This window comes from Esox lucius, chromosome 16 (assembly GCF_011004845.1).
Source record: "Esox lucius isolate fEsoLuc1 chromosome 16, fEsoLuc1.pri, whole genome shotgun sequence".
Lineage (NCBI taxonomy): Eukaryota > Metazoa > Chordata > Actinopteri > Esociformes > Esocidae > Esox > Esox lucius.
In genome coordinates this window covers 16,278,750-16,306,670 of record NC_047584.1, presented here as the reverse complement: position 1 = coordinate 16,306,670, position 27,921 = coordinate 16,278,750, and the positions used below count along the sequence as shown (strand labels likewise).

General features: G+C 41.6%; 2 protein-coding genes across 3 annotated transcripts; both read right to left on the bottom strand.

The window, feature by feature from the left end:
- Window positions 1-103: 103 nt before the first annotated feature.
- stk24a (serine/threonine kinase 24a (STE20 homolog, yeast)) lies at window positions 104-14,406 on the bottom strand. Its single transcript, XM_010894922.5, has 11 exons — window positions 13,854-14,406; window positions 10,742-10,972; window positions 7,085-7,141; window positions 6,888-6,996; window positions 6,626-6,783; window positions 5,864-6,049; window positions 5,580-5,725; window positions 5,256-5,388; window positions 4,907-4,975; window positions 3,915-4,054; window positions 104-3,763 (listed from the first exon to the last, which is right to left on the bottom strand). The coding sequence occupies exons 1-11, from the start codon at window positions 13,893-13,895 to the stop codon at window positions 3,727-3,729; spliced, it is 1,308 nt and encodes a 435-aa protein (XP_010893224.1). The 5' UTR covers window positions 13,896-14,406; the 3' UTR covers window positions 104-3,726.
- A 3,414-nt stretch (window positions 14,407-17,820) lies between these two features.
- Window positions 17,821-27,853, bottom strand: slc15a1a (solute carrier family 15 member 1a). 2 transcript variants are annotated; one of them, XM_010894921.5, is made up of 23 exons: window positions 27,775-27,853; window positions 27,569-27,606; window positions 27,300-27,381; window positions 26,955-27,096; window positions 26,735-26,854; window positions 26,316-26,415; window positions 25,916-26,006; window positions 23,912-23,995; window positions 23,460-23,542; window positions 23,279-23,365; window positions 23,064-23,153; window positions 22,922-22,966; window positions 22,805-22,837; window positions 22,625-22,713; window positions 22,446-22,527; window positions 22,119-22,238; window positions 21,758-21,901; window positions 19,727-19,773; window positions 19,463-19,570; window positions 19,220-19,331; window positions 18,985-19,122; window positions 18,785-18,892; window positions 17,821-18,605 (listed from the first exon to the last, which is right to left on the bottom strand). In XM_010894921.5, the coding sequence occupies exons 1-23, from the start codon at window positions 27,779-27,781 to the stop codon at window positions 18,387-18,389; spliced, it is 2,169 nt and encodes a 722-aa protein (XP_010893223.2). In that variant the 5' UTR covers window positions 27,782-27,853; the 3' UTR covers window positions 17,821-18,386. The 2 variants fall into 2 exon arrangements, with proteins under 2 accessions (XP_010893223.2, XP_012993296.3); XM_013137842.4 differs by having other exon boundaries at window positions 23,460-23,995.
- Between the last annotated feature and the right edge of the window lie 68 nt (window positions 27,854-27,921).

The window sequence follows — 27,921 nt, the reverse complement described above, 5'->3', positions numbered from 1 at the left end:
GAAAGGTTACATGAAATATAGTAACCAATTTCAAAAAATACAATTGTATTGAATTTTCTTTTTACACTTAGTCAAAAATATAGAATTTTCAGTACTTTGGTCCATAACTTAGTTTTTCAATATAAGCAGGTATTACATTCATAAAACGATCTGCCGGTAAAACAACATTGCTCCATACAAAGACACATCCCATTATTTTGCATTACATTTTTATTTTTCATTTTTATGTAAGCCCGGATTATATACAGGACTACAAATTGTCAGCAATATTACAGAAAATGAAATCTCAATTTTATGTGATAAGTATCCTATCAGTAATAAACATAGGAGAAACATATTTTTACTTCTATAATACTGCTGTAGTTACAAAAATATTCTGGTTTCATACAATATACCTGTGCTGAGAAATGTGTCCTGATGACTTGGCTGGTTTATTGCCAATGCTCAGGGTACAGTAGTAATCATGTATGAAATAACAACAGAAATATGATGGCCTCAAGTACCATTATTTTGTTTCCCGAATCCTGAAGAAAAGCTTACAAAGTGCAACACAGATAAAGAATAAACGGGACAGTCTCCACAAGGTGCAAATTACAAAACCAAAAAATATATGGGCTCACATATTTTCAAGTGATAAATGGAGATAGATGGAAACAGAGAAAACTGTTCACAATAGGGTATTAACACGGGATTTGAGACATAGCAACCAGTTGGAGAACATTAACATGGGAATGTTTTTCTTAATAATTAAATTACAAAATGAAGAACGTTATTTATATATAACATGCAGTGTAGTGCCTTCCTACATATCCTGCTTTGACCTTAGGGGCCACTTTTTCATTAGTTATTTACCTGTATTTTGTCCATCAGTTAAGAATGAACACATAGAACAGACAAATCACCAAATTTAGTGGGAATTGCTTTTCTATTCTAATACATTTATATGCCTTCAATACTCTCCAATATACAAAATCCTGGTAGATAATAGCCCCAGAGGATAGATTTTATTCTAAAAGGGATATTTTTTCATTTAAAAAGGCTACTTACAACTTAGCTACACATGAATGCGGGATGAACTTGCACTACTAAACGAGCATGATTCCAACTCTTAAACCTCTAAAACTCTGTGGAGAAAAACCTCAGTTAAACACAAAATATCTCAAATTGTTGTGTATACAGCTCATTTAAAGTTCCCAGTAGCTGTTGAAATTCCCTAAGAGACCCACTGAACACAAACTAGTGTGCTTGATGAAGCTATAGTATCTGATACAACGTAAAAAAAATAAATAATAATAATAATAATAATATGCAGCTAAAACTCACCAGACTTTTTTTTTTTTTTAAAGCTCACAAACACGTTCATTTGTCCATTAATTAAATAGCATGGGATTAAAAGTTCACCACTTATGATTTATTTATTTTGAAACATTATTGCTGCATACATGTTTAGCTGCAGGATATTAACCAATTACAAAAATTGAAAAAATTGACTGACCAAAAATGTCAAAACACTTGGGTCAAATTTTTTTTAAAGCTGAGACTCCCCGTTCTCGACAAAGATGGTAAGGCTGATTTCAACACTCAAGGTCGAGGACATCATGTTATAGTCCTGTAGTATGCTACAACACATACTCTGTGGGTCAGTTCACAGATGTTTTTCATGCACATTCGTTTGAAACTACACCAAGTTTAGTGGCAGCAGTGAAGTATAGTATAATTTTCTCATAGCGGCTGGCTTTCTGCTACTTTTTAGGTCTATAAGCATATACTTTATAGCATATACTGTGAAGATTGTTTTTAAATGCACTTCGACTGCAATCGACTAAACCTACTGTTACTGGAGACTTGCAGGAGATTATCCTTGTTATACTGTTCTCCAAGCGGTGCTGCTTCAGGTGACGGTCTCAGGTAGCATGACACACACCTATATAATAATTATCATGCTACTGTCTTATGGCTACTTTGTCTACGATAAAAGGCATTTATTTTCTAAGTGCAATTCAAGCTGTTGGTACAGAGGGAATAGACTGTACCACTGCAGTTCCCAGGAAGACTTGTGTCTGTTAACGATGAAGTAGCAGAACTAATGCTATGTACAAAATAAAAGGAGAAGGGTAAATGGTCAGCAGAACTAAAGCACTCATCTAAAACACAGCAGAAAAACAGAGTGACAACAATCCAAATGTCATCTTCATCTTGAAACCATGTGGTGTCATGAAGATGGGCTGGGAACATAGAATCCAGTGTGTGGACTGGAGAGGGTTACGCGTGGTCCATCTGGAACACTATGGTCTCCAATGCATTACAATAACAGCAATAAAATGGAGTGTGAAATTTAAGGTCAAAGAGCATTTAAAGTAACAACATATCAATTAACATAAAAACAGGTAGTGGGCATTGAATGGATGAATGTCCTTGAAAACATGAGGAAATCCAAGACATGAGAAATACAAAAGAAAAAGTAATAAAGGCAAGGCAATCTCAATTATGGCCATTTATGTCTCTCTTTAAATATTATCTTTTCTAACAGAATATATCTATAGAAGCATTTGGCCATTGTACACAGTGATTCCTTTGCGTACACTCCATCTCTCAATATCTGTAAAAATTTGCCTATTTACACGTTTGTACAGCTACCCAAGAGCTCTCTCCATCTCCCAGAGGACCCCATCTACTAAAAGCAGGATACCTGAGTTTTCAAAAGAATGCTTCAATCTCCACCGCACATTTCACAGGATATCAAGGGAGTTATACTCACTTACAGAAACACACACACACACACACACACACACACACACACTTAAGAAAGTTAGATACTCCCTGAAAGGCTGTGTATAGTAGACCTTTCATAAGCCACACCAACCTTTTGAATCAATGGCCATTTAAGACCATTGCTTCAATGCACCCCCACCTCCAAAAAAGGAAATACTGCATTCATGTTGGAGGTATTGAGACTAAGATGTCTTCTACAGCAAGTAGAAGTCAAGGTGTCAGCAGACCACCGACGGCCCCCAAAAATACATTGTTAACGTGGACAAGTAGAAATAAACTGGGTTGTGGTTCTGTTTCAGGCTAGTGACTGATGGAGGACTTCCTGGGAGACTTCATGTTGGCTTTGGATGACAGACACCACAGGCCTCACTGGGAGGATGTAGTGAGGGGGGTGGGACACCGCAGGCCTCACTGGGAGGATGCAGGGAGGGGGGTGGGACACCGCAGGCCTCACTGGGAGGATGTAGGGAGGGGGGTGGGACACCGCAGGCCTCACTGGGAGGATGCAGGGAGGGGGGTGGGACACCGCAGGCCTCACTGGGAGGATGCAGGGAGGGGGGTGGGACACCGCAGGCCTCACTGGGAGGATGCAGGGAGGGGGGTGGGACACCGCAGGCCTCACTGGGAGGATGCAGGGAGGGGGGTGGGACACCGCAGGCCTCACTGGGAGGATGCAGGGAGGGGGGAGGGACACAGCAGGCCTCACTGGGAGGATGCAGGGAGGGGGGAGGGACACAGCAGGCCTCACTGGGAGGATGTAGGGAGGGGGGAGGGACACAACAGGCCTCACTGGGAGGATGTAGGGAGGGGGGAGGGACACAGCAGGCCTCACTGGGAGGATGTAGGGAGGGGGGAGGGACACAGCAGGCCTCACTGGGAGGATGTAGGGAGGGGGGAGGGACACAGCAGGCCTCACTGGGAGGATGTAGGGAGGGGGGAGGGACACAACAGGCCTCACTGGGAAGATGATGCGGCCCTGGGTAGAGAAAACCTGCAGGAGGAACAAAACACAAATGAAAATTGAGTAGATTTAACTTGGGATTGAGAGATGATGATGGGACTACAACGGAACTTTGTAAATAAAATAAAATGTATTAATAGGCACATTAAAAAGACAGACATAATGAGGATATTGCCATTACCTCTGTAGTCTCTGCACTAGTTCTGACACCAGGGAGTCAGATATGCCAGGATACGACTTTTCTGCGAGCAAAATAGCTTCCCTTAGCTCATCCAAAGCCTCTGGCTTGCCATTAGTTGCCTCAACCTGCTTATCTTTTAACTGAAGGGAAGGAGAGACAGTTTCCTGGTAATCATATTACAAGTGTGTAATTGTATCGTCAGTAAGTTCAAGATAAAGATGAGTCTGAATAACTTAAGTGTCAGACAGATATTTCGAGATTTCCAGGAAATGTGCTATAATGACTAAATACATGTATATTAACAGCAGCTTGTCTGTGTTGGAATGGTCTAGGTGTAAACCAGTCATAAATACAATTCAGAGTGGCTGAGGAGATCTTTAGTCGGCCAAATGGAAAGATCCAGAAAATGTTTAAGCTTTTGCTCGTTTGGCCAAAACAGAACAGGGCAATTAGGCAAATTGCACAGGAAGTTGTTGACCATCACCGTAGGCTCCTTCCAAACACGCTGATCACGGTATTGTCCCCGAGTTGTGCAGTGTTCTTCCAGATATTCATTCAGCTATGTTTTAAGTTGATCAATCAAGCACAGTTCTTTAGAGCACAACACAAGCCCCAGCATGCACTGCATCTCTCAGTATGGCAGGCAAAACATCCTGACAGTCAGATCACAGTCGAAAACATATTTATGGGTAAACCGCTTACTGGACAGATCATCCTTCTTACTGCTGCTGATTGGCCAACTAATCCACCTCAGGTGTATGACATAGCTCCATTGCCTTTTTAATTACCTTGAAATACAGCCAATTTCTTTTGATTGGACACGAATACTAGCAGAATAGAACAAGTCATGATTTGAGTAGGAGTTAACAGAATTAAGTTCTGTTAACTTTAATTAGACACTGTTATACCTTTAGCTGAACGTTATACAGAAACAGACGCATCGCAGGATGTCAAAAGACACAATGGTAAAATTAGCACAAATAAATTCTTACCTCAGTAAACAAAGGCAAAATGATATTGGACCAGCTCTGTGACAAAGGTCTCTTTGGACTGTCTTGCATCTGAAAAACAATTAATACAATCAAACATTCTATACTGTTGGCTCAGGAAATTAGCAGCAACAAGCTGTACAGTGAAGTTCACTGTTCTGAACACACAACATAACACCCAGAAACCACATCCCCAAGCACCTCAGTTTGGTTAGACTATGATGCATACGAAAAGGAGAAAGCATGAGAATGAATGTTCAACTATGCCTTTGTAGCATTTGAGGTGAAATGCATTTCTTTCATACTACAGCTGGCAGTGTTGTTATTCCCATAACAATAAGGGAGCCGTCACCTTGTTCCGGTCCAGCTCGTCAGGCTGGGCGGCTCCATTCTGGCACTTTTTCGGGTCCTTCTCCCTGATGGTGTTAAAGATCCAGTCATCGTTTCCAGAGTTGTTCCCTCCAGACGCTTGGCCATCTTGCTCCCTGAAAACACGTTGAGAGAATATTTAGACAACCTCCCAGGGGGACACTCTGGTACATGCACATATCAGTGAACTGTTCCAAAACACAATCTGGTGAACGACTCCTGTTTGAACAGAGAGATGAGGGGCCCCCATCTGCTGAGTGACACAGGCAAGAGGACAAGATGAAGGGATCAATGGAGAATGACATACGAGTCGGACTCATCTTCGCTGGATTCCTCCCGAGACTGCTCTGCCTTCCACCTTTTGTATTTCTCCACCAGCTCTGAAAGGTAGGACGTCTTTTTGGCGTGTCGGATGATTAACTTGTGTTTCAGCAGCTCTTTGGCAGTTGGCCTCTGGGGAGCATATGTGTAAATATTGGATGTGTTCATCATTTGCATAGTTGTCTAATTGACAGAGAGGGTTATCTTTCTACAAAGATTAGTTAGCTGAATGAGCAATGCAAGCTCAGTTTCTCCCCAAACTCCACTTACAAAGCTGGGCTCTTTGTTCAAACAGGCTTCTATGAATTCTTTGAGAGGTTTGCAGTAGTTTCCTTCCAGTGTAGGTGGGTTGTTCTTTGGGATGAGGAATAAGACTTTCATAGGGTGGAGCTCTGAGTGGGGCGGCTCTCCTTTCGCTAACTCTATGGCTGTTATGCCGAGTGACCAGATATCCGCCTACAACACAACAACCATAAAGAAACATCAGTCCCACTTCAAAAATCCTAGGAAATATAAAATGGGCGGTTATGTAAGTTAACTGATACTGTCATTGTGTTAAAATATCTAATAAATAACACAGACCTAAATGCAGATTTTTATTTCAAAGATAAAGCATTTGGAGGCCATTTTATATATACAAATAAGCTCATAACACCATTCCCAAGGCCAGAATTACTAGGGCTATAAAATCTGAGGCTGTAAAATCCTTTTTAAAGAACTACTGTCAACCCAGGGTGTCTCTGGTTTGCTGCATGGTGACTCATACATGTTGCGGCCGTTCCTAATGTGTCTGGTGACATTTCTGCCCTTGTGCTGTGCACCAGCCTCTAGACGGATCACAGCAAGTCACAGAGCTCAGGCTCTCACTGCAGGACTCAACACAGCACCACCATGGAATTAAGTCCCGGCTTTGAAGACACCAATAATTGGACAACTATGGAAGTCAACGTTGGCACTGACAGTTATTCCACACGTTACCAATGACCTTATGAACAGTGTCATAGCAACATTGACACAGAGTGAGCTTCTGACCTTTGAGTCATACGCAGACTGTTTTATGACCTCAGGTGCCATCCAGAAGGGAGTTCCAACAAACGTGTTCCTCTTTATCTGGGTGTCTGTTAACTGCCCGGCCACTCCGAAGTCTGCCAGCTTCACGTCTCCTTGCTCCGATAGCAACACGTTAGCGGCTGAGGGAACAATAGACTAGGAGATTTACCATAGTGGCAGGTTAAATAACACCGTTAGCAATTCAAACTACACCAGATTGGCCACAGGCTGCTCTAAACAGTACATTTAATATCCCGGTGGATTTTCTTTTCAGAATGCAGGTATTCAAGCCCTTTTAGGATCTCTCGGAGAATCGTGGCGATTTGGGTTTCATCCAAGGCACCTGGCTCCAACTGAAGAAAAAAAAAAAAGGGGTTTAAATGAACCTTAACTGAAATGCATTACATTAAGGCAAATAAAATGTATAACAGCAAAACATACCAAATCCAGAGCTGATCCTCCTCCTAAATATTCCATAATAATCCATAATTTTGAATCCTGAAATCAAAGAGAGAATCTTTTTTTAAATATTAAATGGTGACTCCATTAATATAGTAAAACCTGTAAAGTTATGATTTAGCGTTGGATTAAAACACAAATTTAAATTACATCTCAAATTCAAGACACTGCGAATCTCTTATTTAATGCTAATAATCTTCTCCATTCACCCATCATAATTTCAACAATTTTCATACTTATTAAAAATGCATCTTAAACTGAGCCCCCCCGCAACCCCTTCCTGGGAGAGCCAATCACAGCAAAGCACATCTGGCTGCATCGGGGGAAGTAAGATAATGGACAATTAGGTCACTTAAGGAAGGAGGCCATAATAGACTAGTGATGCCTGTACCAAGTGCAGTTTAATAATGCAGAGCATCCAAAAAAATACTTTGGAGGAAATGAAGCACTGCTGAATCCCCCTCGTGTTGAGTTTTTGTAGAGGCCTGAGGCTACCTGCAGCACTGTTCCGCTAACACTGCAGACCTGATACACTTGAGGGAGGGCATGATAAGACATTTGCCCATTTCCAAATAGTGGGACAAATCAACTCCAAAATCAGTATTTCGTAGGAAAAAAGCAAAACTTGGTGTTTGATAAAAACCAAGACTCTATTAAGACACTTGACTGGCCCCTTTGATAAAGATGAGGAATAAAGGCTGTATATAAATTGTACCAGTAGAGGCCCAGACATGTAATTTCTAAATGTATTGCGGTTATCCAGGATCTATATGTTGGTGCGGTATAGTACAGAAGCTCCCAGCCTTCCCAGTGGGAAACATATTTTACATGAGACATTTCACCCCCACATGAAAAATAAACCAAGATTACTTTTTTTTTTATTGAATTTTATTATAACAGTAGGGCAGGCTGCATCATTGTAACTGTCAAGTTTTAGTCTAAAAAAAAAATCACACCATCTAAGTCTACTTTTACATCATACTGTGGAGTCTTCTCAGGCTGCCGGACCAACAGCTTCATATTTCAGATTCTCTCCTCTAACCCAAACTAATTCAATTAGGCTAAAACAAGTATTAGAAATTGGAGCAAGCCAACAGATTATGATGCCATGCAATTACTTCAGCTGAAAGTGTCTTAAGCAACTGTAAAATAAAGTGTCAGTTGCAACAGAGATTACTCGTTCAAGGCATAATAAAGACATGCCTTCATGGACATTAAGGTCCAATCAAACCCAACAGCATCCTGTGAATTGCTGGGCAATCATTTTAAGCACATTACAATACCTGCCCAAGTTGCTATGTTTATGCGTTAACATTGCCCTTATCATTAACTAGCTAGCCAACAAATATTTGACTAGTGACAACACCAATGGTACAAAAAAAACAAGTAAGCTGACTTTGCTTGACTTCACTAACTAATTTAATAGTAGACCATCTAAGACTAACAGCTTCCAGTGACATTACTGTGAAATATACAGCAGAGAGACAGGGTAGAATGTCAGTCACCAGATAATTCATCAGCACAGCTTCAAGAAAAACCCGTTGGTACTATTTTAAATGGTCATTCTTAAAAGGTATCCCATGCCAATGAATGTATTTAACAACAAATGGTTTGTTAAATTTTGAACACAAGATTCTTTCTGTGAATCACACTTGAAAGTGAAAACACAGAGTCAAGGTGTAGTTCTGTTACTGTGTGAAGAAGACCAGGCTCAGGTCAAAAAAAATACAGCCGCCAGGTTGTAGGAACACCAGTGTATTGCATTATGCAGGACACATCAAAACACTAAGACACAAAAAGACCATTCAGTGTCTTTCTATAGCCTTATAATAAAGAAAGCAGTCAGTCTCCATGACCTGAATCTCTCCAAGCTTGTGATATGTAGTCTGTGTTGAGAACACAGCAGCCTGCTGCACTAAGCAGCACTTCTCCTCAGAATGGGAGCGGACAGAGCATGTCATATGGAAACCATAACACAACCGTATGTGGGGCAGAAGTAATGACTCTAAGACGGGCACAGGGGAGAACATTCCTTCCCCTCCGTCATCATCCTCGTAGTCTCAGAGAGACAAATGAGCAAGCTTATGGGGGGAGCAGGACGTGTCTCAGATGCTGGTGGCCGAACGGGGCAATCCTCATCTTCACACAACACACAGCTGGGGAAAGGCAAATGAGTTTGACAAGGCCATAAACTTGCACAGCTAACAATATGGATCTAAAATACCCAGTACAGTATTCTATGTACTCAGAAACAATTGACCCGGAACAACACTAAATGACTAACTCGGCGGCTGAAAACTCTTGCACCCATGTTTGGAGGTCTAGGGAAAAATATCTGAATAATATATACGAAAACCAAAAGGCAACCTCTGTTGACTCCAACACCAGGCAATTCTGCCTGAGCGGCTGCTGCAGATGTGAACACCCCCTTGTCGATGGGTTTTCACGTAGGCCAGAGTGTGGTGTGGATGAGTCAGTGCAGCCACAAAGCACGGTCTGCACATCATACCATCTACGTAAACCTGCTGAAGGTGCTTGTTTAGATAGACCACGCCTATGAGTAATTACACAGAAATATCCAGACGAAAGAGCGATTCCTGGTTAATTCACTGATGTGTCATCTTTATTGGTTCCAGTTGTATAACGGTCTGGGCGAGCAATTGTGATTAATTCCCTCTCAAGATGGCCCTTGACTGTCAAACCATAATCCACCCATTGTGTTCAAACAATGAGTATAAGATGACCTCAAGTCATAGAACTAAGCATTTTAAATTCAGTGACTCGCCCACCTTTGTGCACGTATGTAGCCTAGCCTATGGTTTCATGACCTCGGAAGGCCTGGTATTAGCTCCAGGCTAATTGTCTGGCAGAACAGAGTCAAAGCCAGGCTGTTGTTGGCTGGCTGCTTCTGTGCAGAGCAGCCTGAAGAGCTGAGAGGCTTCCAGTCTCCCGTAGAGCAGATGGTGGGTCTGAGCCGTACGATCCAGCCCTCCGAGGGCTAGAGAAGCACCTGCTGCCTGCCTGGCCCCGCTGTTAAGACAGGCACGCAACACTAGCCTGCCTGCCTTCCTCCTCATCCATCATTTCGAAGAACTGGAGCCGGTCTCCGACTTGGACTCTCCCCACTGGCCTTAACCACTAATACGCAATATGTTCCGTGAGAGCCACTTAAGCCCAATCACCTTTAACACTCCAGATTCTTTTCAATCTCAGCATTGACAGCAGCCAAGGGCCAGGAAATGATGCAATCCCACACAATCAAGCCAGCACAGGATCCTCAAGTCAACACCTCTTGGTCTTTCATAGTGTTCCTGTTCTGGCATGGCAGGCTGCATTGTAGGTAATATAGGACAATGTGAGGAACATTTGCCATCACCAGTGCCAATCCATGCCATAGGCCTAATGCTCAGCCACAATTCATGTCTTGCCTCACTGCGAGTGTGAATGATTTATTGACCCACATTCGGTTGCCTGCAACTGTTAAACATGACAAACACTAAATAGCACCAAATCTGCCACCTAATTAGAACATAGCATCTCAAACGCAGGTAAAATACAGAACAAGTATTTGTTGATGAAATAATGAAAATGGGTGGTTTGCTCACATTGTGAGAGGACATGGGTTTTGGGGAAACTTACCTTCAGATATGATCCATAGTACTTGGTTACGAAGGGACTGTCACACTGGCTAAGCACTGTTATCTCCTGCTGGATGTCTTCTATTTCATCCTCCGCCTCCTCAAGGTCAATTATCTTAATGGCCACTACTTTCTGAGTTCGATTGTCAATGCCTTTGAACACCTCTCCAAAAGAGCCCTTCCCTATTCTCTCCAGCTTGGTGAACAGCTCCTCCGGATCAGCTTTAAAGTTCTGTCAGAGAAGAAACCAAGACGGTTGGAGAAAGAACAGCGCAGATCAGGCACAATTCAACCACAGATAAAGGACTGTGCAATCAACAGGTTAAGCGTACGGGGACTGTAATTTTATGGTAGCATCCTGTTTGTTTTTCTGAGTAAATAAATAACATTTGTAAGACCTGGGTTATAAGATGCTATCAAATGCATATGGCGCAACCATATTAGCCTCGTATGAACTCTCAAACTAGTATTCGGTTTTGCTGAACATAATCCCACAAGATCAAGATGGTTCATAGGAGGCTACAAAGCGGTAGGCCGATTAGAGCAAATGGAAAGGCTGTAGAAGTGAAACAGCACTTAGCATTAAAGCGAAACAGCACTTAGCATTAACACTGACACTGCAGAGGAGCGCAGGATACTTTCTAGTTAGCCTAGATCCGTCATGTTCATTTATGACATCTTTTATCTCCATTCTACGGCAAGCCCTCCTGACAGACAGCTAAAAGAGTTAGCAAACACTACATAGGGCTGACTATTAGTTGCAAAGTGCCTGTTGCACACTTGTGGCTTGTACTTTCAAGACAATAATGTTATTTAAGGCCCTAAAGCTATGTATTTATGGCTCTGTGAGAACACAGGCGGAGGCTACATAAAAGCTTTGTAAGTGTTGCAAACCCTCACCTAGTCAGCTGTACGGTCAGACGTTTAACACCGTATTTAGTACAGGCTTTGTTTGTTGGGCAAACATCATGGAATGGTATAATACTGAGTAATCTGGTGTGTGTTAAGGGGGGCACAGGTCTGCAGTCCCAAAGCAGGAACCAATAACATTATGCTCACACCCCTGAAAAAGTCAAGCAGGAATGAATCCCAAACAGCAATACCAACAAATAGCTGTACAGCACCACTCCTTTTGCCTTGTTGACAAACAAAGCAATCGTTCCACCAATGTGGCTCTTGGCTCACCTGCCTCAATGTGCTTGTGTGTTTCCACATCAGTCCATCGACTATACTTTTACATTGGTACTGTGCTTTGGTCAGTAAAATGGGAAACTGTTAAGTAGCTCAACCAAACAAGAACATTCAAATATGATGAATAGCAGGAAAATCTCTTGCATGGCACAAAATGTATAATTCAAATGAATAGACAGTGTATAGGAGGTCAAACCCAAACCCCATAAGACAGGGAACAACTTGGAGCAAATGGCCCTCATTATCCCTATGGCCCACAAAAGGGGGCATGAGGCACTTGATGCATGGCATTCCAATTCACTTCCTGCACCGCAACTATTAACTACCTAAAGCAGAAGCACTTTTGTTGCAGGATAATGCCATTCCATAATTTGCATGACAAAAATAGTATGAAAGGAACATTTTCCAGTGACAATACATTCAGTCTTATGGGCAAACAATGTCCATTTAAATGCACTAGAGCCATAAAGGTTTTATATCCCGACACTATTCCTATGCCAATTAAGGGACATTCTGAGGAGAGAGAACACCTAACTGGATTTGCTTGCACTACAATTATTGCATAATTTACCAGACAAACAATGCCTGTACAGCTAGCTTATTGCCCTAAGAACCCTTAGAGAGTGTTATAAATCTGTTCCATAAACAGAGGACTCATTACTTGACATGACTTCCCGAGAGAGGCTTTAGCAAGGAGACTCCGAATGGGAATGTGAAGAAGAATACAGCAAAATCCTGTCATAACAGAAGAGTGACCATCCAGGTGAAAATCATCCATTTAAGTCTGACCTTAGTGGTCACAATGGGAAAAACAACACGAGCACAGTGACTAGAGATTCCACATGCTGGGAACCCACTTTCTGTTTCCACAGTCAGCAGGTTTATCACGACTGCTAAAGCTGCCTGAAACCACCCTCTAAAAGCATGCCTTTGATCCTCTCCCAGCTGCACTGCCCAATTGTGTGGTCCGCTGTAATCAGTCCACACCCTAAGGGCTCCCTCCCCTCCAACCTGCCCCATATACACCACACATCACCCCCTGGGTCTGCTCTTCCTAGTCCAAGTCGGACCCAGGATGAATCAGAATGCCACAATTCAGGGGAGGACAGCAGGGTGGTAGTGAAACCTGGTTTCATTCATTCTCTGAAGGGAGAACTACGATGGCTGCAACCCTTGAGAATCGCTGTCATATGCCCATTGTTGAAACTGGGAATGACCAAGTGACCTAGTTTTTTTATTTTGCCTGATAAATCTTCATCAAGCTTTCTTGTTGACTGTCTGCACTGAAAAAGCAGAAAGAAGAAATATTTACTTTCCACTGACTCAAAGTAGCAGAATTTAGTAGGTAATATGTTGACATTTAGCTTATCCAATACTTTTGCTTACTTGTGGAATAAAAGGTGTTTAGTTTGAGCGACTGAGTCCAGCTCGAAATGCGTTGCCTCGGTAAAAGCAAAAAATCCAGGGAAAGCTATGCATCTAACTTATAGTTAATTTACACACTATTAATTTGCCCATACCTCTTTTTATTATAGAAACACCATACACTGAAAAACAAATGATTAGATATGCCATCCGTTCAATAAAACTAGCAGAGAAAGAATGAACCACTGGATGTAAATCTGGCTGCATCTTTCTGCTCACCAAACATATGGCTCAATACACTGGCCTTATCAGTGGGCCTCTTTCAGTGCAGGGGATCAAACCTCTTCTTTTCATAGTTTAGGTAAATGGCTAGCTAACTTAGTTATCTAATGCACGAATAAAGTTGTGATTATAGAAATGTAATTGAGCATACCCATTATTTCCTTGGCTTGAGTCTGTGCTACTGGAACCGCATAAGCTTAGCGAACAAGTTTTCTAAAATATTCCAAAGAAATTAAGGGAACTAATTAACTAAATCATACATCTTAAAATCTTACCTGCATCCCAGGAATGCCACCCTGAACCGGGGAGTGAGCCATGTCGTCAAATAAAAAAGGTAGCACAAATTCTCACTCAGTTGACACCACTTAGCTAGTAGTTACATCAAACTAGCAAAATGAGCTAGCTTGCCCAAAACAGGGGAGAATGTAATGCTGTACTGTAAATGTCCGGACCTTGCGTTAGAACTACTAACCGAATTAAATAAAATCTATCACGCAAGAAATCAGCTGAAATAGCTACATTGATTGCTTTTCAGCTTCAATGTGCCTCTTCCGCGGACAGCAGATGGCAACTATCGTTAGCTAGCTAACGTATGATGATATAGCTTGCAAACAAGCTAGCCAGATAAATCTTTAATAGAAGCGCAGTCTAGGCTCTGTGCTCCCTACGCACAAATCAGAACAATTCTCAGTGTTTTCGCAGAACACTGCAAATAATAATGGTATAAATTGTAAATTGAGTCTTGTATTATTTGTTGTCCTGTCCTCATCACTTTTCTCTATTGCTCACCGCCATCTTGATTGCTGTCATTCTGAGAGTAGGAGAACCAATCGCACCCCTGGGGTGTATTCATTCCGCCAAAGAAAACCATTAGTTGCGAAACGTTTCGCATACTAGAGTTTCTATTGGACAAGTTCAGGTAGATCACTCCCCATTTGGTTCTGTTTGACAGTGAGGGACCTTTTTGAAATTGCAATCCAATAGTATAAACTTTTGAAGAAAACGTTTCGCAAATTAAACATTTTCTTTGGCAGAATGAATACACCCAATGTCAACTACAGTGATGCACGTGTTGTCAGCTTGTTCAGAGAAAAGTGTATTTTTCACTAATTCGTTAAAATAACTCTCAAACACATCATTGGCAGTATTCAAACGTAATGGCCTACACCAGTACATTTTTGTTTAGGCTTAAATTGTGCATTTCGTTTTTGTTAATTATAGACTGCTGTTGTCATACTCTTTTGGCTGGCACGGGTTGACATGATAACCTTCATGAAAGTTCTGTGTTTGTGTCTATTTAAATATATATAATTGTTTTTCTTCCAGTTTCAGAAGCAAACATCATAACGATTCACATACACTTGAAAATTCACACAGCCTCTTCTAAGGAGGACACGCACATCTGTAAAATTAGACATTTCATTTAAATAACAAAGTTGCACATTTGGATACATTGAAGCACATTATGCATTAGTTGACTCAAGAAAAGAGAATAATTCATAAAACGGTAATGTCAAACAAGTAGCTGGTAAAGTTTCCGTAATGTAGTAGCTAATTCCTGGGTAAATAAATCAGATTTTTGGTCACATTTTAAAGCTGACTTTTTCCTGGTGATGTGCAAACTCCAAATAAACATTCAATTTTGAAGAACCATCCATTTTCATTGTTGAGAGGAGTTAATGCCATAACTGTTTTTTCTTCTCGCAATTTATTTTCCTATTTACATATTCATACATACAATTAATCTGACTACAAAACACATACAATAGGTAAAAAAATAGGCAGGATTGGTGGAAAGCTATTCTCTTCAAAATGTTACACTTTACTGATGGTTTTCAAATAAATGCACTATGTTTTTTTTTTTTAAATATAAATTGTTGAACCAATGGGCCAGAAGAAATTCATTGTTTGTTGTAAAACTTGGCAATACAAATCTTTCTGGTTTTGATTCTGACCACTTCGGCATGGTCCAGTTGGCTAATAACGGAGAGGGAGGATTGACAACACCCCTATTCTATTGGTGCAGTGTTCATCTCCCTTATCCATCTTGAGATGCCACTTCACATTTGCAGTGTTTATGGGGAAACACAGATTCTATCTGGAGGGGGCAATGCGTCCTTTTGCCTGGGCTTGGCAATATGTTATCGAGGAATCCTTCATTGACCATAGGGGATCTATATGTAGAAATACCTTAATGAGACTGTATGCAAACACCTCAAATGTATTATTAATTTCCTAAAATTGTACAAGCCAGAATGCAAAGAAAACTTACATTTCGAGGCGCTTCAAACAATTCTCCGTATATCAACCACCGTCTTGGCTCCCTCTAATGGACAGTAAAGTAATTACAGGCTGAAAAATAACAGTGATTTCAAAATGTGTGCTGGATAGCTGCCAGTTCGTGTTATCCAAAGACTGAGGACTTGTTCAATGGATTTCGACTTTCGAGCACATGGTTCTGAATCGTTCTAAATGCATGCAGTTCATAGATCTACAACAGAAAATCGGACAACAGACTTTCTTTAAGGGAATCTCTTTGCCTCCACCTTGCGGAACGCAATTCAAACTAATTTACTCAAGTTTTGCTTTCACTTTTGACAACGAGATTATGGAGCTGTACAACTATATTCCTGGATATTTAAACTTTTTCAAAAAACGATTTTGACGGCACAACAATTCCCAACACAATTAAATGCTTATTTTCTTGAATATATATTGAATAAACTGTGTAGAATTTTAGCAACCAGGATATGGCTGAGGGGTTTCGCGTGTCCCCGTATGCCATTGGTTGTTTCTTGACCAGCGTTGCCAACTCTCGCGAGTCAAACAAGCAACCGCAGCTACAGAAATAAGGCCAAAACAAGCCCAATACTGTTATAGCGTGTTAAGGTATATGAATGAGCCTGCCACAGTTTGAAAGGCAAAACATGTATTTTAACATCAACAAGCAAATATAATCAAACGTCAACAACGCGTATATGGAGGGCAGGCACCATATCCCTCTGAACGACGTGGACGTCCAGCACGGTTACATGGACGTCCTCGCTAGGGGGAGCCCTCGAGTAGATTGAGCAGGACGGACAAGCGACGAGCGACGTTTGAGGGGGATGTTGAGCCGGACCGACGGGAGAGAGGCAACTAAATCCCTCGTTGCGAAATCCCTGCTTTGGCTGCTAACACAAGGTACTGTAGGGTAGATTCATATTTTCGAAACATACTAAGTACATTTTGAAGTAGTCTACATCGACATCTATTTTGCTGTAACATTCTCCCATCAGTTGTGTCATTTGGAAAAAAAAAATTGTAATAAGGAAGAAAACTAGGCTCAAAACAAGCCCGCCAAGAAATTGTCATCCCGATATTGTGCTTTGTGGGCATTCTTGGGAGTGGCTGATTAGCGGCTCCAATCCCCCTCATGAACCATTTATTGAGTACTGAAAGAATTCAAAAACAGAAGCTGATGAAGTTATCAAATGTATCATAGAGTGTTTATTATATTTTCACAAGTATTTATTATCAATTGATAAGGCACTTTTTTCAATATATTAACGCAGCCACTCGTTTAAATATGTATTGTCATGGGGTCATTTTGTTCGTTTTTATATTTAATTAAACATAATTTGTGACAAATCTTAGGACTTTTAAAAATAGGGAATGCTGACTTCTCGAGTGAACAACATGTTGCTGGGAGCGTCCAGATGGCACCCTCCACCGGCTTGCATTACAAAACATCACTGATCGCCGTCCTGCCTGCTCAACATCCCGTGATCCCCTAATTCTCCATCTCAATTAGAAAACTCCAAAGGTTTTGTACAGTATCTCACAAAAGTGAGTGCACCCCTCACATCTTTGTAAATATTTGAGTATATCTTTTCATGTGACACCACCTAAGAAATGACACTTTGCTACAATGTAAAGTGTACAGCTTGTATAACAGTGTACATTTTCTGTCCCCTCAAAATAACACACAGCCATTAATGCCTAAACCAATGGCAACAAAAGTGAGTTCACCTCTAAGGGTATATATCCAAATTGGGACCAAAGTGTCAATATTTTGTGTGGCCACCAATATATTCCAGAACTGCCTTAACCCTCTTGGGCATGGAGTTCACCAGAGCTTCACAGGTTGCCCCTGGAGTCCTCTTCAATTCCTCCAGGACATCATGGACCTGGTGGATGTTAGAGACATTGCGCTCCTCCACCTTCCATTTGAGGATGCCCCACAGATGCTCAATAGGAGATATGATATGCTTGGTCAGTCCATCACCTTTACCCTCAGCTTCTTTAGCAAGGCAATAGTCGTCTTGGAGGTGTGTTGTCATTATGTTTATAACAATCAATATTTTATAAAGCATTGGACTTGCCAAACCAGTTCTTCTTTTACCATTAATGTAATAGTAATGCAAATAACATTAACAATACAGAATGTTGCTCCTAAGCCACATATCATGTGACCCTAAACAATGGTCATGGGAGTCATGTTTATTCAGTGAAATGAAAAACACTACCTTCTATATAAAAATAATGCTGCATAAACATACTGAATGAACTGTGATCTAGGGACGTTGGGATGGGTCCTTGTTCAGTTATTTTTAATAAAAGGTTGTGCCATCTCACAGAACTAGTCTGTATTTTAATTTCAAGTTATTTTGTGCATATCTAAACTGTACTATTATAAAAGTGATATATATGATCTATTTATCTTAGCTCACACTAGCTCTCTCTTTTGCACCTTTTCATTCTCTCTATTTTAATCTCTCCTACACACACACACACACACACACACACACAATGGATTTAAAGGCTGTTTACATCTTGGTTTGTTTCTGTTCATCATTTTCATCATGATGGTCAATGGAATGTTTCTTCTCCATTTCAAGTCTCTCTTGGTGTGATTCATTGTCGCTTTTGTCTCTGAACTGGGCCTCGATCGCTGTAGGGTCCGTGTAGGTATAGAAATGGGCCATAATGGAGAAGATGATGCACACTGCAACTAGGAGGGAGGCAAAGAGGAAAAACTCTGCCCACTGTAGAAAAGAAGAACAACAATATTCAATCAATGTCTCCAAAGATCTGGCCATTGAACAATGAGTTATGGACACTTAAGACATATGTGACCCACATGCTTCTAATAATGTGTGTTCTGAGGACTGAGGAATGAGAAAGTTATCTGGAGAGTGTACAGTTAGTGTAGTGGCACTGGTACCTGTTCTTCGATCTGTGCAATCTCTGCCACAATCAGTACAATAAAGTTGCCAACAGCTACGGTGAAGAGCCAGCCGGCTTGCAGTACTGCTTTCATGTTGCTTGGTGCCTTTTTTGTGCAGATAAAAACAATTTACAGTTTACCACAGGATTTACCAGATGACCGAGTGTAGTGTACTAGTAACAGTGTCTGTGCTTTACCTGTGAGTAGGAGAACTCCAGGCCAGTAACAGAAAACACCACCTCTCCACAGGTAATAAGGAAGTACTGTGGGATCTGCCAGCCCATATGGAAGGAATTGGGTTTGATGTCCTCAACCGCCAAAATAAATTCCCAGCACTATATAAAAGATACAAGCATTGCTGTAACTTACTGAAGATGATAATGGTGTATATTACAGTGTTATTAATATACACATAGATGGAGTGAAACGTACTGTGGGACCCCACATGAAATTACTGGGAATAAGCAGAGTGTAAGAACTTCCAAATCCGAATTCTCTGGAGTATTCACATGTGTTCACACCATTGGTAATGGTGAATGTGGCTCTGGAAAAGAAGAGATGCTTTGAAAATCTTTCTAGATGAGTCCTGAAAAATATGTCACTGTATTTTAAATTTTTTTTTGTATCTAGCTGCATATTCTGATATTAAAGCCTCACAATAGCTATTAAACTTACTTTCCATTTGAAAGGAAAGAGTAGTTAGAAGCCTGGGAGGAGCCAATGCTTCCAAAGCTATGCGCTCCAGCTGACACATTCACTGTTCCAGCCAGCCCATTAACAAATCTGAAAATTGCACATTATAACGCAGGGAAACATCAATGAAAACGAGTACACGTTTAACCCAAATAGCTAGAGATCCACAAATATGTACATATAGTATGTTCATTTAAGTAGCCTCAATATGCCTGATTTGGTAGACAGCCATGCATGCAAGGTTACCTGACTCCATTTGCCCCTTGCTCTGGCTTTTTCATCAAATCGTCAGTCTGCAACACAGGATGCAAATTTTTTTTATTTAATATTTAATTTGCTTTATATATACACTCACCTAAAGGATTATTAGGAACACCATACTAATACTGTGTTTGACCCCCTTTCGCCTTCAGAACTGCCTTAATTCTACGTGGCATTGATTTAACAAGGTGCTGAAAGCATTCTTTAGAAATGTTGGCCCATATTGATAGGATAGCATCTTGCAGTTGATGGAGATTTGTGGGATGCATGTCCAGGGCACGAGGCTCCCGTTCCACCACATCCCAAAGATGCTCTATTGGATTGAGATCTGGTGACTGTGGGGGCCATTTCAGTACAGTGAACTCATTGTCATGTTCAAGAAACCAATTTGAAATGATTCAAGCTTTGTGACATGGTGCATTATCCTGCTGGAAGTAGCCATCAGAGGATGAGTACATGGTGGTCATAAAGGGATGGACATGGTCAGAAACAATGCTCAAGTAGGCTGTGGAATTTAAACGATGCCCAATTGGCACTAAGGGGCCTAAAGTGTGCCAAGAAAACATCCCCCACACCATTACACCACCACCACCAGCCTGCACAGTGGTAACAAGGCATGATGGATCCATGTTCTCATTCTGTTTACGCCAAATTCTGACTCTACCATCTGAATGTCTCAACAGAAATCAAGACTCATCAGACCGGGCAACATTCTTCCAGTCTTCAACTGTCCAATTTTGGTGAGCTTGTGCAAATTGTAGCCTCTTTTTCCTATTTGTAGTGGAGATGAGTTCACGAGTGAGGGAAGGATGGAACGGGAGATTGACAGACGGATCGGTGCAGCTTCTGCAGTAATGCGGTCGATGTATCGGTCTGTCGTGGTGAAGAAAGAGCTGAGCCGCAAGGCGAAGCTCTCGATTTACCGGTCAATCTACGTTCCTACTCTCACCTATGGTCATGAGCTTTGGGTCATGACCGAAAGGACAAGATCCCGGATACAGGCGGCCGAAATGAGCTTTCTCCGCAGGGTGGCTGGGTGTTCCCTTAGAGATAGGGTGAGAAGCTCGGTCACCCGGGAGGAGCTCAGAGTAGAGCCGCTGCTCCTCCACATCGAGAGGGGTCAGCTGAGGTGGCTTGGGCATCTGTTTCGGATGCCTCCGGAACGCCTTCCTGGGAAGGTGTTCCGGTCCCGTCCCACCGGGAGGAGACCCCGGGGAAGACCTAGGACACGCTGGAGGGACTATGTCTCCCGGAAGAGCTGGAGGAAGTGTCTGGGGAGAGGGAAGTCTGGGCATCCCTGCTTAGACTGCTGCCCCCGCGACCCGGCCCCGGATGAAGCGGAAGAAGATGTATGTATGTATGTAGTGGAGATGATTGGTACCCGGTGGGGTCTTCTGCTGTTGTAGCCCATCCGCCTCAAGGTTGTGCGTGTTGCGGCTTCACAAATGCTTTGCTGCATACCTCGGTTGTAACGAGTGGTTATATCAGTCAAAGTTGCTCTTCTATCAGCTTGAATCAGTCGGCCCATTCTCCTCTGACCTCTAGCATCAACAAGGCATTTTCGCCCACAGGACTGCCGCATACTGGATGTTTTTCCCTTTTCACACCATTCTTTGTAAACCCTAGAAATGGTTGTGTGTGAAAATCCCAGTAACTGAGCAGATTGTGAAATACTCAGACCGGCCCGTCTGGCACCAACAACCATGCCACACTCAAAATTGCTTAAATCACCTTTCTTTCCCATTCTGACATTCAGTTTGGAGTTCAGGAGATTGTCTTGACCAGGACCACACCCCTAAATGCATTGAAGCAACTGCCATGTGATTGGTTGATTAGATAATTGCATTAATGAGAAATTGAACAGGTGTTCCTAATAATCCTTTAGGTGAGTGTATATATATATATATATATATATATATATATATATATATATATATATATATATATATATAGATATATAGATAGATAGATAGATAAATATGCCTTCATAAAGTGTAATATAAGGTTTGTACTCACCACCTCCCATGAGGCGCTGACATTTGAGGGAATTAAAAGTGTTTGGCGCTTTTCCTTTGGTAAGACAACAGTCCTAGATATTGTAGAATTCGGCAATGAGACCTTGATGCTTTCTTCTTCAAATGTAATGTAATTCTCTGTGGCCTGTAAAAGGGATGTGGAGTTACATTTCCAGAACTACCTATGAACACTAGACAGTAATTACGAACTGAACTTTGTTCAGTTTGAAAAAGCCCATAATGTTTCCAGTGTCTGCTGAGCCTGACTTCATTGTGACTCATAATTACCTGTGGTTGGTCTGCTATTTTGTGTAAGGTGTGAATATGAATGTAGAGGAGAACTGGACCTCTAAACGACCTACCTGAGCTGCTTGTAATTCGATGGAGTAATTGTTTGATAGTTTAACCATCAAGGTGTTACTGCCCATGTTGAGTAATTTTAGTTGGCTCTGGGAGGCTGATGGGAAAGATGGCAGGGTTTTCTGAAATGGAAAAAATGAAGAATGGAAAAAATATAATATATTTGTTACGCATTTTCCATTCCATAGACAGTGAGTTGCATTGCTGTTAAAGACTTTCTGTAACCCTGGTTCCAGACTTTCTGGATTGAACAATACATCTTTTTGAAAGACAACAAAATAGTTGGATGAAACAGAAACAAACAATATAGATGGACTCTAAATACTTACATCAATCTGGATCTGTACCACGGCTGCTGCAACAAAGGCCATGGCTGCCAGAAACATCCCTACTGTCATTCTCCTCAAAGGGCTGTTGAGGACAGGATCATGGTTAGAGTCCCAAGTGTGCTTTCACCTCGACTGTTTTCTAGATTCTTTACGGGGCATGCATTTTTAGCAGAACTTACGTGAAGTTCAAGCCACATTTCTTAATCAGTGGGTACACAATCTTGTCCATAATAGGTACCAGAGTCAGGATGAAGATGGGGTTAACAGTCTGTCAGAAATGACATTTCTAGGGTAAGAGGTGTGTTTAGCCATGGTCATGGAAACAATTAGGAAATATACATCAGGAACCAGGCACTTACCTGCATTTGATCTGGTTGCAGAATGGCAATTCCCTATGAAGAGAACACAGTCAATACAAACATGAACAGCATACTTTACATACTATTGCTTTGACTGACTTTTTATTTTAAACTTACGAAGTTCCCATCCATGGTGGTAGCCTGGAGAGTCCACCTAGAGCCCTGTGAAGAAGAAACAGGTTTTACTTGATTATAGCAAATAGATATTACAAGCACTGTGATAATACAGCCTCATTAGTTTCCAACGTATTTCAGATACCTTTTGGTCAAATAGGGTCCAAAACATCGGAAGGGGAATGTACAGAAACAGGACCTTCAGAACCATCTTTATCTGTGCAATGAGAAGTTTCTACAAGAACAAAAGAATGAAAGACAGAGAATAACATAAATTGTTGTTTGCATATTGTATTTGAGTGCTATGTGTATGGCATTCCATGTAGAGAAAGTACTGTACAGTTAACAATGCAGACGTACGTCATATCTCTCTTCGGCCCAATCCATCCAATGTGTTCTCTTTGGGTGAACACTGCTCCTGTGCTTGAAGCGGTTACTTATGGCAAACTATAAACGAGAGCGAATACAAAAATTATATTTTCAGAAACACCAAGATGACTGCAGGAGAGTAAATACTGATGCTAGCTAATGTTTGACATACCCCAATGCATTTACAAACAGCCAGCATGATATTTCCCTGTGGTTTAGTCTTATGGTACATACCACTCCCAGCTATGAACACAACTGTGGGAACAAACAGCAACACATCATTATAAACAAGTATACAATTATGGGAAATGGCAGGTAGACCAGGACATGGCATGTAGAATGGGAGATGACTGGCAGAAAGGGGACATGATGAGTTGAAAGGGGACATGACTGGTAGAAAGGGGACATGACTGGTAGAATGGGGACATGACTGGTAGAATGGGGACATGACTGGTAGAATGGGGACATGACTGGTAGAAAGGGGACATGACTGGTAGAATGGGGACATGACTGGTAGAAAGGGGACATGACTGGTAGAAAGGGGACATGACTGGTAGAATGGGGACATGACTGGTAGAATGGGGACATGGAAGGTGGAATGGTGAAGATGGTACAGAAACAAACCGAGGGAGACCACCATGAGTGCAGCAGGGACACCAAAGGCCAGAGGATAACACTTTTGCTGGCTATGGATGCCACACTCCTGGGCTAAACACAGAAACACAGAGCAGAGATAAATTATTATACAGTAAATTAAGTTGGGTTCTTTAGTAAATTGCCATGCACATTGTAGTAGTATCTTAAACCATCATTTTCTTCAACCAAAATTAAAGTGGGAATTAGCAGTTGAAACAATAAAAAAGCGTCATCTTTCTTTTTTCTTTACAACATTTTATTGTGTGACAACATTAAATCAAAATGAATTTCAATTCTTTACAAAACTGCTCAAGCTTGATCAAGTTGAATTGGTACATTTGGAGAAACTACATTTTCAACTCTTTCCACACTTAATTGGATTGAGGTCTGGGCTTTGACTGTTCCACTCAAGGCCATTCACAGACTTCTCCTGAAGCCACTCCAGCATTGTCTTGGCTGTGTGGTTTAATGTCATCGTTGTGCAGAAAGTTAGATCCCGTGCGCTCTGGATCAGGTTTCCGTCATGGACCTTTTTATATTTTGCTCCGTTTATCCTTTCTGACAAGCCTTCCGGTACTTACCTCTGAGAAGCATCCCCACAGGATGATGCTGCCACCACCATGCTTCTCAGGATGATGTGTGGTGTTAAGCTTGAGCTTATTGTTAAGGCCAAAAAGCTATATTTTTGTTCATTTTTGTATCAAACATAGAATCTTCTTCCTCTTGGTCTCACTCTCCCGCTTTTCTTCTGGAAAAGTGTCAGTTATTTTTAACAATGGCTTTCTTTTTGCCATTCTCACAAGAAGGCCACTTTTGTGAAGCACCCAGGCTGTTGTTGCAGTAAGCACAGTGTCTCCCAGCTCAGCTGTGAAAGACAATAACTCCTTCAGAGGCCTACTCTTGGTGCCCTGACTAGTGTCTTTCTTGCCTGGATACTCCATGTTGAGGACAGCCTGTTTTTTTTCAATTTCTTAATTATATACCGCTCCAGGAAATATTCAGTGCCTTGGAAATCTTATATCCTACCCCTGATTTGTGCTTTTGAAGAACTGTATTCCAGTATTGCTTTGAATGTTCCTTCGTTTTCATGTCGTTTTTGTTATGATTGAAACACCTTAATTGCACACCTGCAGACTCTCATCTCATCTTCATCCGCTTATCCGGTATCGGGTCGCGGGGGCAGCAGCTCCAGAAGGGGACCCCAAACTTCCCTTTCCCGAGCCACATTTGCCAGCTCTGACAGAAGGATCCCGAGGCGTTCCCAGGCCAGTGCCAGGCCAGTGAAATATAATCTCTCCACCTAGTCTTGGCCCTGCCCCAAGGTCTCCTCCCAGCTGGACATGCCTGGAACACCTCTCTAGGGAGACGTCCTGGGGGCATCCTTACCAGATGCCCCGAACCACCTCAACTGGCTCCTTTCGATGCAAAGGAGCAGCGACTCTACGCCGAGTTCCTCACGGATGGCTGAGCTTCTCACCCTATCCCTAAGAGAGAAGCCAGCCACCCTTCTGAGAAAACCCATTTTAGCCGCTTGTACTCGCAATCTTGTTGACCCAGCCTTCATGACCATAGGTGAGGGTAGGAACGAAAATTGACAGGTATATCAAGAGCTTTGCCTTCCGGCTCAGCTCTCTTTTTGTCACAACGGTGCAGTAAAGTGAATGCAATACCGCCCCCGCTGCTCTGATTCTCCGGCCAATCTCCCGCTCCGTTGTCCCCTCACTCGCGAACAAGACCCAGAGATACTTGAACTCCTTTACTTCCCTTATTCCCTACCCTTCCCACATGCAGACTCCATTAAACTAATTATGTGACCTAGACAACTGATTGTACCACAGCTCAATCTATTGGTGCATTTCACTTTTTTGTGTTGATAAGTGGCAAAAGCAAAATTTTGATTTCATGTTGTTACACGATAAAAGTCCAAGGGGGGTTGAAAACCTTTTGAGGCTCTGTAACAACTACAGATTGGCCCTCAGTCATATCCCCTACCTCTGAGGAGTGGTGTGATGATTGTTGACAGGAGACTCCCACCGTTAATGCATAGGTAGAAAACAGAGAAGAAAGTTCCCCTCTGTTTTGCCTGGAGAAATAAATGGAGAAGCTTGTAGTTTAGATTTGTTTATTATGTTTGGGAAGTGTTCGGGGCAAGAAGGAGAAAATGGCATGCTTAGCTCTAAATGTTTCTAGTGAAACAACATTACATTTTTATTAGCAGCAGAGATCAAGACAAAGAGAGTTACTGGTCAAAAAGCCTCTGTTTCAACCTGTGCTGCAAATCAAAATATAATACAAAACACAATACATTTAGTTTTTTCCTTACATATTGCTACATGTTAGTGTATGTGTGAATGACAATGACTTCACTATTGTGTTGTGTATTTATGCTAACCTGGTGGTCCTGAAACTGGTCTCCTCCAAAAGCAGCTACACATGGTTTGATACCACCTGTACCGAGTGCAATGAGTAACAGACCCAGCATGGACATTGTTCTGGAAGAATAGGTAAAACAAGGACATTCTTAAGACATGCTTCAGTAGCTCCTCAGATTTTCTATTTAATCAGGACTAGGGTTGCACAGTTCTGGGAATGTTAAGTATATTCCAAGGTTTTCCTCAAATTCTGGTTAGAGTATTCAGTATGCTCTGTTTATTCCCTTGATTCAAGGAATCCTTTAACTGGGATACGGAGCAAAGCCAGAAATGTATTCAAAGTTTCACAGTCCTAGTCAGAACACATTTTGGAAGGCCTTCTCATAAATTGTTTATGTAAGCATATCTCCAAACTTGGCTTGGAGTGAGGATGACTCACATATGGAAGGTCAAACTGTCTGGCGTTCCATTTCGGTCACTGTCCGTGATGTCATTAACAGCACTGACTGCCATCACAACCTGGCCAATTGCATAAACAATGGACAAGTAGATGATGGTCCTGCAGAAAGTCAAAATGGAAGTGTTAGCAGTGAGTATAAACCAAGGACCGATTTATATATTGTCTTACCCTGATTCTAGGGCTCGGTACTGTTACTCACTTAAACTTGCCAAGCCAGGAGTCGGCTATAATGGCACCCAGGATGGGGGTCAGGTAACACAGAGCCACAAAGGTGTGGTAAATAGACGTGGCTAGGTCATCATCAAACTGGAGGAAGTACCTAAAGTACAGCACCAGCACAGCTGTGGACAGCAGCGTGAAAAGGTCCAGTTCGTCAGGTTAGACATCCACCTCCACATCTCAATGTTTTATCATGACCAGATAGTCAACGCATTTTAATCTCAAACATATGACACAGCATAATTTAGATAGAGTGTAATTAGCACTCTGACAACAATCCAGTGAACCAACCATCCCTGGACTCACCTAGATATCACCGCCTTACCTCGCATGCCATAGTAGGAGAATCTCTCGCAGAACTCATTTACAACAATGAAGAAAATGCTGATAGGATAGCCGCAAACCTCCTGTGCATAGACACAGTATAATGATCATATCACGTGTTTGAATCAGAATGATCTCAAATAAGGATGGCCTTAATAGCTATGAGGTTGAATAACCTAGACAGACATTCCTGCTGAACAGGCACATTTATTGAATTTAGAAGCATTCATTGATTTTGCAGAGTATGTTGTGAGATGAATCATGTCTTACCTTTGACTTCCCCTTTTTAACACCATCTATGGCTGTTTCTGTCACAAATAAAACCAATCATCAATAAGTGAAATGTTAATATTCCAGATGTGAGATGAACACAGCTGTAACATTTCCTAGATGCATCTTACTCTTAGATGCCTTTTATTAGAACAGCATAAAGACAATGTTATTTAACATTTTGGCATCGTTGTTGCCCAGCTCACCTGTCATGATGGCAGTGTGTAGAGAATGCTTCTTGTCCTCTCAAATGTATTATCCTTTAGTGAGATCTGCCAGGCCGACACTGATATTGATTGAACAAGGCTAAGAAGGTCTCCCAGAATGCACTTTTATGGCTTTATCTTTGGTGA

Bases quoted from the DNA above. Each gene is read 5' to 3' on its own strand.
- stk24a (XM_010894922.5), bottom strand. From the start codon at position 13,895: ATGGCTCACTCCCCGGTTCAGGGTGGCATTCCTGGGATGCAG. The intron at 10,973-13,853 runs GTAAGATTTTAA...CTTCTCTGACAG, and splicing joins GTGGCATTCCTGGGATGCAG to AACTTTAAAGCTGATCCGGA. The intron at 4,976-5,255 runs GTGACGGCTCCC...ATTGTTTTTCAG, and splicing joins ACGAGCTGGACCGGAACAAG to ATGCAAGACAGTCCAAAGAG.
- slc15a1a (XM_013137842.4), bottom strand. The intron at 23,366-23,459 runs GTATGTCAAACA...TCTCGTTTATAG, and splicing joins CTGTTTGTAAATGCATTGGG to TTTGCCATAAGTAACCGCTT. The intron at 19,123-19,219 runs GTACGTTTCACT...TCTTTTATATAG, and splicing joins ATTTCATGTGGGGTCCCACA to TGCTGGGAATTTATTTTGGC.